This window comes from Heptranchias perlo, chromosome 3 (genome assembly GCF_035084215.1).
Source record: "Heptranchias perlo isolate sHepPer1 chromosome 3, sHepPer1.hap1, whole genome shotgun sequence".
NCBI lineage: Eukaryota > Metazoa > Chordata > Chondrichthyes > Hexanchiformes > Hexanchidae > Heptranchias > Heptranchias perlo.
Window position 1 is genome coordinate 74,801,994 of NC_090327.1, and position 15,780 is coordinate 74,817,773.

General features: G+C 40.0%; 1 protein-coding gene across 5 annotated transcripts in view; it reads left to right on the top strand.

The window, feature by feature from the left end:
- prex2 (phosphatidylinositol-3,4,5-trisphosphate-dependent Rac exchange factor 2) overlaps positions 1–15,780 on the top strand; it is a 428,462-nt gene that overhangs the window by 278,248 nt on the left and 134,434 nt on the right. For all 5 annotated transcript variants that reach the window (XM_067980312.1, XM_067980313.1, XM_067980315.1 and 2 more), the window contains 2 exons: positions 5,605–5,733; positions 9,861–9,902. In XM_067980312.1, coding sequence (XP_067836413.1) covers positions 5,605–5,733; positions 9,861–9,902 — 171 coding nt within the window. The remainder of the gene's footprint in view (positions 1–5,604; positions 5,734–9,860; positions 9,903–15,780) is intronic.

Sequence of the window (15,780 nt, forward strand, 5' to 3'; positions counted from 1 at the left end):
GTATAGAAAATCCAGACCACTAAATTAAACCGTGACAGTGAATTTAGGATTAATTTCATAAAGTTCTTCTTCACATAAAGGATCTTTCAACAAGGAGGAGATGGAGGTCCTGGACAAGTTAAATCTCTCAATATAGATCATGCTTATGCTAGGGTTTTAAGGGATGGGATTTGTGAGATGCTGACGGTCATTATGTGGGAGTTGGTTAATGTTATGAAATCCTGTTGCCATGTGTCAAGGTAGTGCCTCTTTCAAAAAGGGTGACAAAACAGACCCAGGTAACTGCAGACTCTTCAGTCTTTTATCAATACTGGGTAAAATAATGATTAACAGGAGTAATCTTGAGGATTATCTGTATGATAACCTAGTAAACAATAATCAACTTTGAATTAGAAGGAAAAGATTCTAACTGACCAACCTTCTTGATTGTTTTTGAGGAAGTGATTAGACTGAGAAAAACTCTGTGATATGGTTTACTTTGACTTCTGAAAAACTTTGCAGGAAATGTTGATACTTAAGCTTAAAGTGGTGGGATTTCCATACGAAATCTGGAAAATGATAAGAAATTGGCTGAAAGTTTGGAAGGAACAGATACTTTTTTGGGGAATAATGTCACTGTGGAGTGAAGTGCCGCAAAAATTGATGATCGGAACCTTACTGATTTTAATTTACCATTACTACTTGGAATTAGAGCTCAAAACAAACAATTCAGGTGTGTGGGAGCCCATTAGCGGACAACAAAACCAGCAAGGTCGGGGACGTGATGGCCCTGCCAATCTTAGCGGCAGGGCCTCATTTGAATAAATATTTGCAGAGTCCCACCCAAAACCCGGCCAGCAGTCAGTGGTGGAGGGGGGGACGGCTCTGGGCACGATCGGGGGTGGGGGTGTTTGGGTGGAAAAGGCTCTAGGCATAATTGAGAGGGGGGTGGAAGGCTATGACCCCAACATGGGTTCAAGTCTTGCTCCAGAGACCTAAGCACATAATCAAAGCTAGCACGTCAATGCAGGACTGAGGAGGCGCTGTATTTCCGGAAGTGCTGTCTTTTCAGGCTTAGAGTGAGGGGAACAGCGTACGGTAAGTTTTTAACTTCCTCCATTTCCCAAGGCCCTAACTTAGCTTCATACCTGGTTAAAGAGAAGAGGAACAAAAGTTACAGTGCTGTCTTTATGAGTTGTCTTCATATGTAGCTTTCAGCAGAATGAGTGCTTCAGTGCATTCTTTGGTGACAGTGAGTGAGTGATTGAATAGGAATAGCATTAGGAAAAAGAAGACAGAAGTTTAGCACAAACTGAACTCAAGCCAGATCTTCTACTTCCTTATTCCCTTCTCCCTCAATGGTCTCTTTGCCATGGAACACCTGAGCCACTTTCTCAAAGGGATAAGAGTGCAGAGATTGGAGAGTTCTCTTCCTATGCAAGTTTCCTACTTTTTAAACACCGTTTCTCTGGCAAATAGAGTAAAAAAGTTGAGAGACTGAAATTGCCAGAAGAACATACCCATGTGTCAGAATGCAGCCTATAGTGGGTGTGATTACAGGAACATTGATCATGAAGCTACAGTAAATGGAAGGGTTTGTCAGGGGAAAAAGCAATTAAGAATGTTAGGAAAGAAGCACTTACAAGGGAAGGTTGTTGCCACAAAGTGTACCCTGCTGCATGATTGGCATTCAGGGGCAGCATTCAAAGTGCTGTAAAGCTGTTTGGTGGGGAGGTAAAATGCATGGTCCTCCAGGCCGTCTAAGACATGTTCAGGTGTTCGTGGTTAAGACAATGTGTTGAGTGGAGCGTTAAATGCCAAAATGGTGAGTATCACTTTAAATCAGCGTTGCACACTGATCTCCCTACTTTATTCCTACTGCATATTCTCCCTACTTTCCATGCTGCTGGCGTTTGTTATAAATAATGCACAAATGATACATAACATTGATATAAGTTTATGGTGGGTTTCTTACCTTGGTAGATCTGGTGCGGGTAATTAAACTTTTTATGGCACTGCAGCCAGGTAACTGACTGGTGCAGTGGACGTTTGCATTTGTGCTGCCTTCTGCCAGGCACCGTCTGGAGACTGCTGACTCTTAGTTGGAAAGAAGGCCTTGCTTCTCTGGTGGACCTGCTCCAATAAAATCTAAATTGTCCCAACCAAGAACCAGCTTGTTCCACCATTCAGTGAGATTATGGTTGATCTGTGACCTAACTCCATATACTCACCTTAGCCCCATCTCCCTTGATACCCTTGATTCACAGAAATCTATCAATTTCAGATTTAAAATTCACAATTGAGCTCGCATCAACTGCCATTTGCAGAAGAGCATTCCAAACTTCTACCACCCTTTGCGTGTTGCAGCATTTCCCAACTTCACTCCTGCAAGTCCTGGCTCTAAATGTTAGGCTCTGTCCCCTCATCCTAGTTTTCAAGTGTAGGCGACCTCCACAAACCGGTCGGTACAAATGCATCCGCAGCCAGAAGCAATAATCCATCAATTAACCTGTAAATCCTGCATGGTCCTCCAGGCCGTCTAAGACATGTTCAGGTGTTCGTGGTTAAGACAATGCGTTGAGTGGAGCGTTAAATGCCAAAATGGTTTCTATCACTTTAAATCAGCATTGCACACTGATCTCCCTACTTTATTCCTACTGAATATTCTCCCTACTTTACATGCTGCTGGCGTTTGTTATCTGTGCGTGTGTGAAACCCTCTACCAAAATGGTGTTCGGCACACGTAATGCTAGAAGCATGTGCGTGCATTCTGGACGCCATTTTGGAACTTCAGGAGGCTGTGTAGCCGAAACAGTGGGCCTATACGGCCGAATTTCTAGCCCACTACTTGTGGGGGAGTCCAAAACTAGAGGTCAGAAATATAAGATAGTCACTAATAAATCCAATAGGGAATTAAGGAGAATCTTCTTTACCCAAAGAGTGGTAAGAATGTGGAACACACATGTGGAGTAGCTGAGGCCAATAGCATAGATGAATTTAAAGGGACGCTAGATAAGCACATGGGGGAGTAAGAATAGAAGGATATGCTGATAGGGTTAGATGAAGTAGGAAGGGAGGAGGCTTGGGTGGAGCATAAACGCCGGCATAGACCAGTTGGCCCAAATGGCCTGTTTCTGTGCTGTTGGCTCAACGTAACTCGATGAACATAGAACACAGTGAACATAGAAAAATTGGACCAGTTGTGGGTGTTGCTTTCCAGTGTGCTCTGTTCACATTCATCTGAATTGCTCTGTTGAACCACACTGCCAAAGAATCTTCAAACAACTCAACTACAAACAATCTGATTTTACTATTTTCACTGCATCTTGAAAACGTTCATTTTGAAGATCTTGATGAAGTTTTTTTTGGCCTTTTTATATTTGGAGTATCATTATTTACTCTACAATTCCTGTCCTTTTCTTTTTCTGGACCAGAACAATGTGATTGTTCAAAACTTTTGCCAACTTTTCATACCTGAATTTCCTCAACAGAAATAAAAATAGGACGACCTTTATTTTTGGAGAAAGCTGCACCTAGGCTTCCCAGACTTCAAGTGACTGGGTTCATCTCCAGTAGGGCAGGACTACTGCCTACCATGGAGAGGCCACCTGACCCCAGTTAGTTGTCCAGCGCTAGGATCATTCGCCTGCTGGAGGTAGGCTCCCCGGTGTCTGCTGAGGAATTGCACCGAGCTGGGGATATAAACTTGCTACGATGCGACTTGGATGCCTGTCTGAGGGGGAAGAAGAAGGCAGCCCCTTAAACTGCCTGAAAAAAAATTTCTCCAAAAAGTTTTACTGCTGCTCATGGGGCCTTTGCATGACAATGTTCTGAAAATGATTGCAGAAGCCTCTCTGTGAAGAAATCTTTGAAGCTCTCTCTGCCTAACAGGTTATCATAGCATCCAGTGCTCAAACAGGATAAATGGCGGGAAATATGGCAGAGGCTGTGTTTCCCTAGTTTTGCATGTGAATGTGCACATGTTACACTGCCAGACCCACCCTCTGGAAAAGAGGGGTGGGGGGTGGGGGTGCGATATGCTGTAGTGCGTCTCAAGCACTTTTCCAGCCCCATCTGCTCCAGATCTGCTGGAAAATCAGTGGGAGGGGCTAGAAAGCCTATCCTGTGTAGTTACAAAGTTAAGAAGGTTAATAGCATTAAACTGTTCAAACGTAATGCTAAAATAAACTTCAACATCAGCACAGCTGCGAGGTATTACATTTTTAAAATGACAGTTGTACAGAAAAGGTTGATCATTTTAGTTTACCTCATTTGAAACAATATTTATGGTAACTTTGCAAAATCTTGCCAAAAGCAACTTTCAGGCTGCAAAATTCTGCATGATCTTAGGAGGAGTCCACTGCACTTTTTACAATGAAAGAAAGACTTACATTTATTTCACTGTCACATCTTACAGAACTATCTCAAAGCACTTCACATACAATGAACTGTTTTGAAGTGCAGTGACTTGTCATGCAGGCATTCTGCACATTGCAAGAATTCACAAACATCAATGAGACGGATGACTGTTTTTTGTTGTGGAAAGAATAATGACAAAGGATCTTTAACATCGACCTGAACCACTGGCACAGTTTAACATCTCTAACATCTCTGACAGCACAGCACTCCTTCACTACGGCATTGGAATGTCAGCCTAGATTATACGCTTGAATCCTGTAGTGAGACTGGAAGCTACAATCTCTGACTCTGAGGCAGGAGTGCTACCAACTGAGCCAACCTGACAATATTCAGTCAAACCAAGAAATCAGCCATGAAAGAAAGATGTACGGAGTCGTACAACACCAGGTTATAGTCCAACAGCTTTTGGACTATAACCTGGTGTTGTATGACTCCGTACATTTGTCCACCCCAGTCCATCACCGGCATCTCCACATCATGAAAGAAAGAAGTTGCATTTATGTAGCGTCTTTCACAACCTCAGGACATCTCAAAGTGATTCACATCCAATAAAATATTTTTGAAGTGCAGTCACTGTTGTAGTGTAGGGAAATGTGGCAGCCTAATTGTGCACAGCAAGATCCTACAAACAGCAATTATTACCAGATAATGTGTTTTTTTTGGTGGTGTTGGTTGAAGGATATAAATGTTGGCCAGGACACTGGGTGAACTCCCTGCTGATCTTCAAGTAATGCCATGGGACCTTTTACATCCACCCAAGAAGGCAGCTGGACCTCGGTTTAACGTCTCATCCAAAAGACGGCACCTCCAACAATGCAGCACTTCCTCAATATTGCACTGGTCAGCCGAGATTATGTGCTTATTTATGTGTCTGGAGTGCAGCTTGAATCCACGACCTTTTGATTCAGAAGCGAGAGTGCTACCACCTATATAGTTATATAATACAGCATGGTTACGATATGAAAGAATTAACTAAAGTTAAATATGGAGGCGAGTAGATGAATTTGAAATTTCTGTCTTTTATTCATTCCTGGTCATTTTTTTTGCTGAATAACATCCTTTGGAAAAATCTGAAGAGATCATGGTGTTCTTATGGATAAGACTAACAGTACAGATTGTTGCAGCAGTACAATGTGATGTGATAGATGCCAAAATATACACTAATGAAAAATGAGTGACAGTTGTTAAATTTTTGTTGTTGGACAGAATTCAAGAAGGAAATGGAGTCAAAAGTCAATTGCATAACACAGCTCCGAATTCATGTGCAGAGGGATCCGTGGAACCTACCCAGTGGTGTGCACAACCTCATTCAGGCTATTACAAGATTTGTAGAAGGTTTGTAACAAGTGCTGGCTCTGCTAATGAAATTTATTATGATTGGTATAAAAGACAACATATTTTTGGGAAACTGGATGACTTCAAGTCCTGAGCAAATACTTTTTGGAAAAAAATGTCCTTACTTTTAAGTATGTTATTGCTTCATCCAGTAAAATAAGTCACTTTTACAGTGTTTATTTTAGTTTTAACCAATTTCTGCTGCTATTAAATGTTTAAATACATAACAGACAAAATGTCCATATATAAGAAGCACCAATTAAAACAGTAATATTTTAAAATAATTTTGACATTATTTACATATAAGGTAGGTTAATTTTTAATGTTACAAACATTGCTCTTTAAGTTGAATTTTGCTATAAATGTTGCTATCTTCCTGCCTCCTCCTTCACATGGCATAGTCTGTATTACAATACAGCAAGCAACCTATGTCATAAGATTTTACATCGAGTTACATCGAAACTACAGCATAGAAACAGGCTGTGAGTAATCTATTTTACGGGTTTAGTTTTTAAGCAAAAAGGCTGCAAGGTGTTTTGTTACAAAGTATAATAGCTTTATTAAGAAGTTATAATAAGTAACAAAGATGTTAAAATACAAGGGTACAATTAAACATAATACAAGCTGACAACGTTTATCACTGTCCAAGGCTTCCAGGCTGATCAAATCCAGAAGGTCCCTGTACTATTGAGCTGTCCAGCCGCTCCGAGAACGTTCTAATCAATACGAAGAAGCAGCCATCTTATATACGTTATCGACACAATTAGCTCTGTATGAGCATCCCATCAATCATCCTCTCTGTCTAATGGGGCTGCCATCAGTCCTAATCCCTTAGACACACAACATCTGACTTTACCACATCCCTCATGATTAGTTGCCTCCAAGTTATCAATAACTCTTATCTCTAACCAAAACATAATAAAGCTAGAGACAACTCCCCTTTCCTAACTTATAAAGAGGAGATGGACATAACACCAGATGCCCATTATTTACAGGCCCATAAAAAGCTTGTTTTGGATAGACAGAAAGCCTTTGTTCATAGGGAAAATTGACATAATGCTTTTCCCGAACAAGGTTAACAATATTATACAGAAAGCTTGTATAATGCTTTTCTTACACAGGCCATTCGACCCAACTGGTCTATGCCAGTGGTTATGCTCCACGTGAGCCTTCTCTCTCCCTACTTCATCTAACCCTATTAGCATACCCTTCTATTCCTTAGTTTCCCATGTGCTTATCCAACTTCCCTTTAAATTCATCTATGCTATTTGCCTCAGCTACGCCACATGTGCGTTCCACATTCTTACCACTCTTTGGATGAAGAAGTTTCTCCTGAATTCCCTATTGGATTTATTGGTGACTATCTTATATTTCTGACCTCTAGTTTTGGACCCCCCCACAAGTGGAAACATTTTCTTTACGTCTAGCCTATCAAACCCCTTCATTATCTTAAAGACCTCTATCCCTCAGCCTTCTCTTTTCTAAAGAAAAGAGCCTCAGCCTGTGTTCAGCCTTTCCTGATAATGATATCCTCTCAATTCTGGTATCATCCTTGTGAATCTTTTTTGCACCCTCTCCAATGCCTCTACATCCTTTCTATAATATGGAGACCAGAACTGTGCACAATACTCCAAGTGTGGTCTACCCAAGATTCCATACAAGTTTAAAATAACTTCTTTGCTTTTCTATTCTATCCCTCTAGAAATGAACCCTATTGCTTGATTTGCCTTTTTTATGGCCTTAGTAATCTGCACCGCTACTTTTAGTGATTTAGCTATTTTAACCTGATTGCATGGCTTATGACATGATTCTCAAAACATAAAATGGGGAAAAAAGTTTAAGAATACAAATAGATTGTCTCAAAATACAAGTATTAATAGAAATATTGTAAAGTAATACCAATTTGACAAGAATAATGGCTTCTGATGGGGAATTTATGATATATTTTGGCTCCTACCAGTCTTCTGCTTTGCTTACTCAAATCTTTTGCAATATGGGAAATATGATTGATCAGACCTTCACATGAAACAAATGAAGTAATCTTGAAGGAGAAGACCAGAGTTATTTACTTCCTCGTTCCAGCAGAAGGTATTCATGATAAAGAGGGAAGGAAAGTGAGGAAAGCCAGCAGTGGTCTCCCCCGAGTTTGTAAATATTATTGTTGGCTATTGTTGTGCAGATTACTGACACGGTGTAGCTGGTGCACTCTCTGGGAACTCCTGGATCCTCTGATTGTTATTCTCAGCCAAAGGTGAAGGCCATGAACAATCTTGATTCCAAATCCTAATTATTTCTGTTAAACTGAAAGCTTAATCATTAATATTTGTTCTACCATTCAAATTTAATACTCACCTAGTGGTTTCATGATTATCATAAAGCAGTCTCTGCAAAACAGCACAACATTGGAGGATTACAATAAGGAAATTAGCAGCTTTCAGCTGATGTATCATGCTCTTTATATTTGTATATCTTTTTGAAGAGAATTGTTCACCAGGAGGGAACACTGCTAAAACTTTGCAGAATAGAGTCATTGGGGTAGAAATTGGTTTAGGTCAATTTTTGGTCGCCAAATGGCCACAGGGAATGATCCGAAGACAGAGAGCCGAGGATCACAAGGAATTGGTTCGCATACTGGCCAATTTGAAATGTGCACTTTAGATTCACTGGATCCAAATTTCAGACTGAGTGGTTTTCCCTTTAATTTACACCACCCAGTTGAAGCTTATGATATTTTTGATTCTGACCTGCAATTGAGAGTAATTATTCCATAATAAAATTGCACAAGCTGTTTTTAATCTGTCTTTATTTGAACTGAAATTTCCGAATCGGTGTTCAAAGTGTAGCACAGCCTCTATTATTCTGCCTAGTACCTCAATCATACACATGCAATGTGTATTGCCTTGATCTTGGATGAAAACTAACTGAAGTGACTCTACCTTTTCACAAGCATCCATAAAAGTGAAAAGGATTAAATGAATCTGCCTTGTTACATGTGTATGATTGCAGAGTATGCCATAAAACAGAATGATATAGAACGTTAGAAGGTCCTGGGTTCAGTCCCCAGTCTGTGCTGAACTAGCTAATCTCAGATGAGTTGGCAGTAGGGATGTTACAATTGGGCTCAGCACCTCTGGGCTAGGGAGGGGAGGGTTAAAATCAGCTGGTCATGATCACAATTCAGTGACGTATGTGCAGGAAAATATGTATGTATGGACATCAGTGTTATAAGATCAGGTTCAGCTGTGATGCCACCACAGTCAAATAGCCTTCATCACCTACTAGGCTCGCACACGAATAACTATGTGGGTGAGGTACCAGAAGCAATCTTGCACATGATAAACAGTATCCCAGCATGACTGCCTTCAGGAGAAGAGGAGAAAAAAATCAAAGTGAATAATACATTTTAAAAAAATAATTTGGTTCACAAAACATTTTACTCGGCAAAGCCTCTATAAATATTACAATATTAATATTACAAAGCTATTCACATAAATAATGTATGGTAAAATTACATAAATCCTTTAGCAATTTTCCCACATCACATGGGTAAAAGAAGATTGGCTGAAGCATCACTCAGTGGATTCAGAAATAATTATTCTTTGGATTATCTTATTATCCTTCTGCTACTTCATGATTCCACTATTGTAATCTTGTTTAATATGAAATATAAAATGTTATCATTAAATCAAACCAACTGTAATGAAAGCAATGAAAATAAATGTATTGAATATTTCCATCACCATTATTGTAGTCTAAAAATCAATGACATTCAGTGTAATCGTGCTCTTACTTCTGTAAAGGAATCCCTGTGATTTGAAAATCAGCAAAGTTGGGTGTAATTGAATACTAAACTAATAAGGAAACTGAAATTTGAAGCATTGAATATTTTTACAGGAGTGAATGCTCTCTAAAAATCAATGAAGTTATTTTCAAGAAGAAAATGTTGCTTAATCTGTGGATTTTCTGAGTTTTACCAGTAAATCTAAAGGTTTATGATATATTGTGTGATTCCCATGTATTGTGCAGTTCTCAGCCCATGCTAGGTTATATAGTGTATGTGTAGTAGTGTATGAAGTTTGTAGAATTTCTCTCCTCAGTGCATTTTTTAATCAAGTTGTTTTTTTCAGAGGTGAAGATTCGAGTATTCCTGGCTCTCCTTGAAAATACAGGTAATGTCAGAGCTTATTAAACTGAAACAAATTACTTTGGAGGAGGTATATATCATACTAGGTTAATACAGAGCCTGCATCCAGCTGTAAATTGCTCATGTTCTTTTTATTCATGTTAGAGCTATGGAATATCCTATTAATATCAGGTTACATCCAGTGATCCTGCACTCTAGGTGGGGATCACACTTGGAGAGTGCAGGTCAGAGCACGACACTAGCGCTATTTCCGAATATGGCTTCCTTCAAACCTGGTTCTAAGCTAGGATGCAGGATTGCTGAATTTATTCCATAAAGTAGTAACTATAACAAAAGTTCCCAATCGAAATTTAACTTGAGTTTTTTTTTACGAAAACAGTAGCTCTTCTGTTGATTTATTCAAATATAATTGTCACAGAGTAAACTACTGGATTTATAGTTAAATTAATCTTTTCTTGTCATTTTGGGAATTTACTGGCTCAAACAGAAACAGATTGGATCACTGAGTATCAAAGGGACAAGAATAATAAAGGTCTTACTGCCCAATTATACTGTAGCCACTGCATCGACATGCAGGTCACAATGATACAAAAACAGCAGGATAATTGGGGAATGTAATAAATGATTTGACATCATAATGAATTCTACTAAGTGAGGAGGTGATCTCATACTGTTTGGGCTTCACACTGGCAATTAATGTGAAGCTATCTTTTAAAATCTTGACGATAAAAAGATTCTTGGTGTTCCACTGGACCATGTTTTATAAGCTTAAAATGCTACTAAAGAACTGACAGCGCAATCCATTCTTGATTAATTTAAGGAATTAACCGCATCCTGAGCAGGCAAGTGCATTGCTCCACTTGAAGAAAATGCAGGTTGGAGTTTGCTACAGTATTGTAGCCCTATTTCGGAATATGGCTTCCTCCAAGAGAACAGAGTGGCTTGGAGCCAGCAGTGTAATTCACTGCTGCTGGCTCTCAGTGCCCTAGTGCAGGTACTATTCTCGATATAAAAAGGCTATTAGTTCCTCAGTGATGGACTCTTTTGCTTTATTTGCAAAAGTGCTGAACGAGCTTATCACATTTTAACAGAATTTTTTTTAAGTGACTCTCATGATGTATTCAATTATTGTGAAGCATTTTGTTCAGAACAAGCAGACCTCAGAGTGCAATGGAAAATCCTAGTGCTCTTGACCCTTTGAATAGTTACAGTAATCCAATCTTCCTACCTGATTTCCCCCCATAAATTTCTTCTGGCTCTTGTCAAAGTGAAAATCAAAGAATGCTGAAGGGATGGGGGGAGGGAGGGTGGGCGGAAGGAGAGGTCTCCTCTGCAATGTGAAACCAACCAATTCCTACAGTAAGGATAATAATGTCTAGGAGGGTGGGATAGCTCTACTTCTCAACTGTGTTCCCTGTTAATTGTATGATTTATATCAATGTGGGAGAACCTTCACCACACGGACTGCAGCGATTCAAGAAGGTGGCTCACCACCACCGTCTCAAGGACAATTAGGGATGGGCAATAAATGCCAGCGACGCCCACATCCCATGAACGAATAAAAAAAAAGTGTTAATTGTGTTCAGGTGGTGTGTATCAATTGGGGACTCTCTTGTATCCTTTTTATAGGAGCGCTTATCGAGTGGTGTGTGAGTGAGTGAGTGAGTGTGAGTGTGAGTGTGAGTGAGAGTGAATAAAGGCTTGGAAACAACTGCAAGGAATTTAGGGTCTTTCCCAGAGATTTGTGAACATGGACGATAGTTCAGAAAAAGAAAGTCACTCTGATGCGGTATTTCCTTAATCAAAGTGATTATTTATTTATTAATTTAAAAAGAGCACATAGCAAGCATGAAGCAACTCAATCAATATGTGGATTACTCTACCTGATAATACAAGTGGGGGTTTGCAATATTCTTTATTTAATGATTTAAAAGAGCACATAGACAGGCATGAAGCAAAGTGAGCAAGTAGCATATACAACCTTCTGCATCAAAGCAGGTGTCCAGGTCTAGAAGTAGGGTCTCAATTGCTGCGGTAACAGGTGCGTTGTTGAGAGATGTATTGAGTCTTGTGTTGAGTGATGTGTCGAGGTTCTTCTCATCAAGGTTTGTCTTTTCATCAAAGTTTAGAGACAAAGTGGTTTGGTCAAATCTCAGAATTGAAGCCTTTTAGTCAAAATTCAGAAACAAAGTCTCGTTGGAGGAGTTCATGCTGCAGTTGTTAACTCTTGAAGTTTCTTCTAGCTTCTCCGATGTTGTCTGTTGTTTTGACTACTACGATATCTTATCTTTATATGCTCCTGAGCAAATAGGTGTGAACCAAGTTACGAGAAGGCCCGGTTTGTCGATAGCATTAAGAGGCTGGCTGGTTGGACCACTTACAGACCTTATGAACCCCTTATATTCCCCCCTCTCTACGTGAAGCCAGATGTCCTATCAGTTCTTTTTCCTTTATAGTTGTTGTTGACGTTGAAAACCTTCTGGAAGCTTCTCCTTATCAGTTGTCATTGAAAGCGCAGCCTGTACTGTATTCCTTCTGCAGTGTTAAACTGATGTCCAGGTGTCCATTTTACACAGTCTGCACTTTGCTGTTTTGCAATTGTGCATTTATACTCTACTGTCCAGTGCCAGTTAACTCTTGCTTTCAAATGTACTGTAAATGTATTATCCAAATGAATGTCCAAATCCTTAAAGGGACTGGTTAACCCTTTATGTTGAACCGTCCAGTAGTTCAAAAGAGTAAAATGGGGTTTGACCCAATATCCAAAATCCTTACACAACTAAAGACCATGCTCTTCGGCTCTGAGAGTAAACTAGCAGGGAACATAAAAACTGACTGTAAAAGCTTCTATAATATGTCAAGAGAATAAGATTAGTGAAGACAAATGTAGGTCCCTTACAGTCAGAAATGGGGGAAATTATAATGGGGAACAAAGAAATGGCAGAACAATTAAACACATACTTTGGTTCTGTCTTCACAAAGGAGGACACAAATAACCTCCTGGAAATGTTAGGGAACCAAGGGTTTAGTGAGAGGGAGGAACTGAAGGAAATCAGTATTAGTAAAAAAATAGTGCTAGGGAAATTAATGAGGCTAAAGGCTGACAAATCCCCAGGGCCTGATAATCTACATCCCAGAGTACTAAAGGAAGTGGCCCTGGAAATAGTGGATGCATTGGTGATCATCTTCCAAAATTCTATAGACTCTGGAACAGTTCCTACAGATTGGAGGGTGGCAAATGTAACCCCACTATTTAAAAAAGGAGGGAGAGAAAAAACAGGGAATTACAGACCAGTAAGCCTTACATCAGTAGTGGGGAAAATGCTAGAGTCTATTATAAAGGGTGTGATAACAGAACACTTGGAAGGCATTAACGGGATTGGACAAAGTCAGCATGGGTTTATGAAAGGAAAATCATGCTTAACAAATCTACTGGAGTTTTTTGAGGATGTAACTAGTAGAATAGATAGGGGCAAACCAGTGGATGTGGTGTGCTTGGATTTTCAGAAGGCTTTTGATAAGGTCCCACACAAGAGGTTAGTGTGCAAAATTAAAGCACATGGGATTGGGGGGAATATACTGGCATGGATTGAGAATTGGTTGACAGACAGGAAACAGAGAGTAGGAATAAACGGGTCTTTTTCCGGGTGGCAGGCAGTGACTAGTGGGGTACCGCAGGGATCAGTGCTTGGGCCCCAGCTATTCACAATATATATCAATGATTTGGATGAGGGAACTAAATGTAACATTTCCAAGTTTGCAGACGACACAAAGCTGAGGTGGAATGTGAGCTGTGAGGAGGATGCAAAGAGGCTCCAATGTGATTTAGACAAGTTGGGTGAGTGGGCAAGAACATGGCAGATGCAGTATAACGTGGATAAATGTGAGGTTATCCACTTTGGTTGTAAAAACAGAAAGACAGATTATTATCGGAATGGTGATAGATTGGGAAAAGGGGGAGGTGCAACGAGACCTGGGTGACCTTGTACACCAGTCGCTGAAAGCAAGCATTCAGGTGCAACAAGCAGTTAGGAAGGCGAATGGTGTATTGGCGTTCATTGCAACAGGATTTGAATACAGGAACAGAGATGTCTTACTGCAGTTGTACAGGGCCTTGGTGAGATCACATCTGGAGTATTGTGTGCAGTTTGGTCTCCTTATCTGAGGAAGGATGTCCTTGCCATGGAGGGAATGCAACGAAGGTTTACCAGACTGATTCCTGGAATGGCAGGACTGACGTATGAGGAGAGATTGGGTCGACTAGGCCTATATTCACCAGAGTTTAGAAGAATGAGAAGTGATCTCATCGAAACATATAAAATTCTAGCAGGACTAGACAGACTAGATGCAGGGAGGATGTTCCCAATGGCTGGGGAGTCCAGAACCAGGGGTCAGAGTCTCAGGATACGGGGTATGCCATTTAGAACTGAGATGAGGAGAAATTTCTTCACTCAGAGGGTGGTGAAACTGTGGAATTCTCTACCACAGAAGGCAGTGGAGGCCAAGTCATTAGATGTATTCAAGAAGGAGATAGATATATTTCTTAATGCTAAAGGGATCAAGGGATATGGGGTAAAAGCGGGAACAGGGTACTGAGTTAGATGATCAGCCATGATCATTTTGAATGGCGGAACAGGCCCGAAGGGCTGAATGGCCTATTCTTGCTCCTATTTTCTATGTTTCTAGTATTCTATCCTTCACCACATGGCTAACCAATTTTAACATTCCCTGACACTAATTGTGAGAGCAGGAGTGAGCAAAATTGTATTGATTTTTTTATTTCAATTATTCTCAGTTACAAAAAACAGTAATACATTCATATGTTATTTGTGTTGTATACAGTATAGTGGCATAGACAATAAAACAGAGATATAGTCTGATAGGGAGTGCATCTTGCATTATGGTTTACGGATGCCCCATGGAGCTGGCTCTGATGAATGGTATTTTTTTTATTGCAGTAGCTGTCTGTTGCAGCAGTGCTGATATGCATTTGATCTTGTCACTGTAGCTTTGTGAACCTTCAGGGTTTGGTCGAATGGTGCTTGTCTCCCTGACATACTGCTTACATAATATGAGCAGGTATTTATGTAGGCAAATTGAGCATGAATAGGAGAGGGATGGGAGAGAAACACATCATTAAGGGAGGATCAAGACCTAAAACAAATAGGGGTAAGAGTGGAACAGGCAGGAAAGAGTGACAGGAAAGGAGATTGGCAAACATACAAAAGGGACAGAAGAGGCATAGTGGGAATTATATTGGACATTGGTATTAAACAGCAGGAGGAGAGAATGAAAGCAACAAGGAAAGAAACAGCAGAAGGGAAAGAAAAAGAAACAGTAATGAGAAATAAAACAGGAGAAACAAAGAAGAAAAAAAGAAACACAGATATCAGAGAAAATAAGTGTCAAAAGAAACCCAGCAAAGTAAAGGATTGGATAGAGTCAACTAATTGGAGAGTTAGCTGTATGTTATGACTATTGTAACACAGCCATAGGTTTTAAAATTCCTGTATGTATATAAGTGAGAAAACCTAAATAAAAGTATGGAAGCCTTTTCATTGTTGCTGTGCTTTCTCATTGTTATGTTTTGAGGAAATCATGAGGAAAACCAATTGCAAATACAAAAAAAAGAGTGGGATTTATAACAAAAGTGTGTCCAAGCTGTGGTACAAGTAATGTGGTTGTTGTACATGCCTCATCAGAGAAGCTTAAAAACCTGCAGAGACACAGCATGAGTCCACAGCTTCCCTCATGTCTCCCTGGCAAATTGTGCGATTTGGCCAGATCCATCATAACTCCCAACCAGCAGGATAAAGAGCCCTCTAGTGAACTATGTCCCTGAGCTGCCAAGCAGGACCAAAAACAATCTTAAGAACACATACTGTTTCTTAATAATTGCCTTG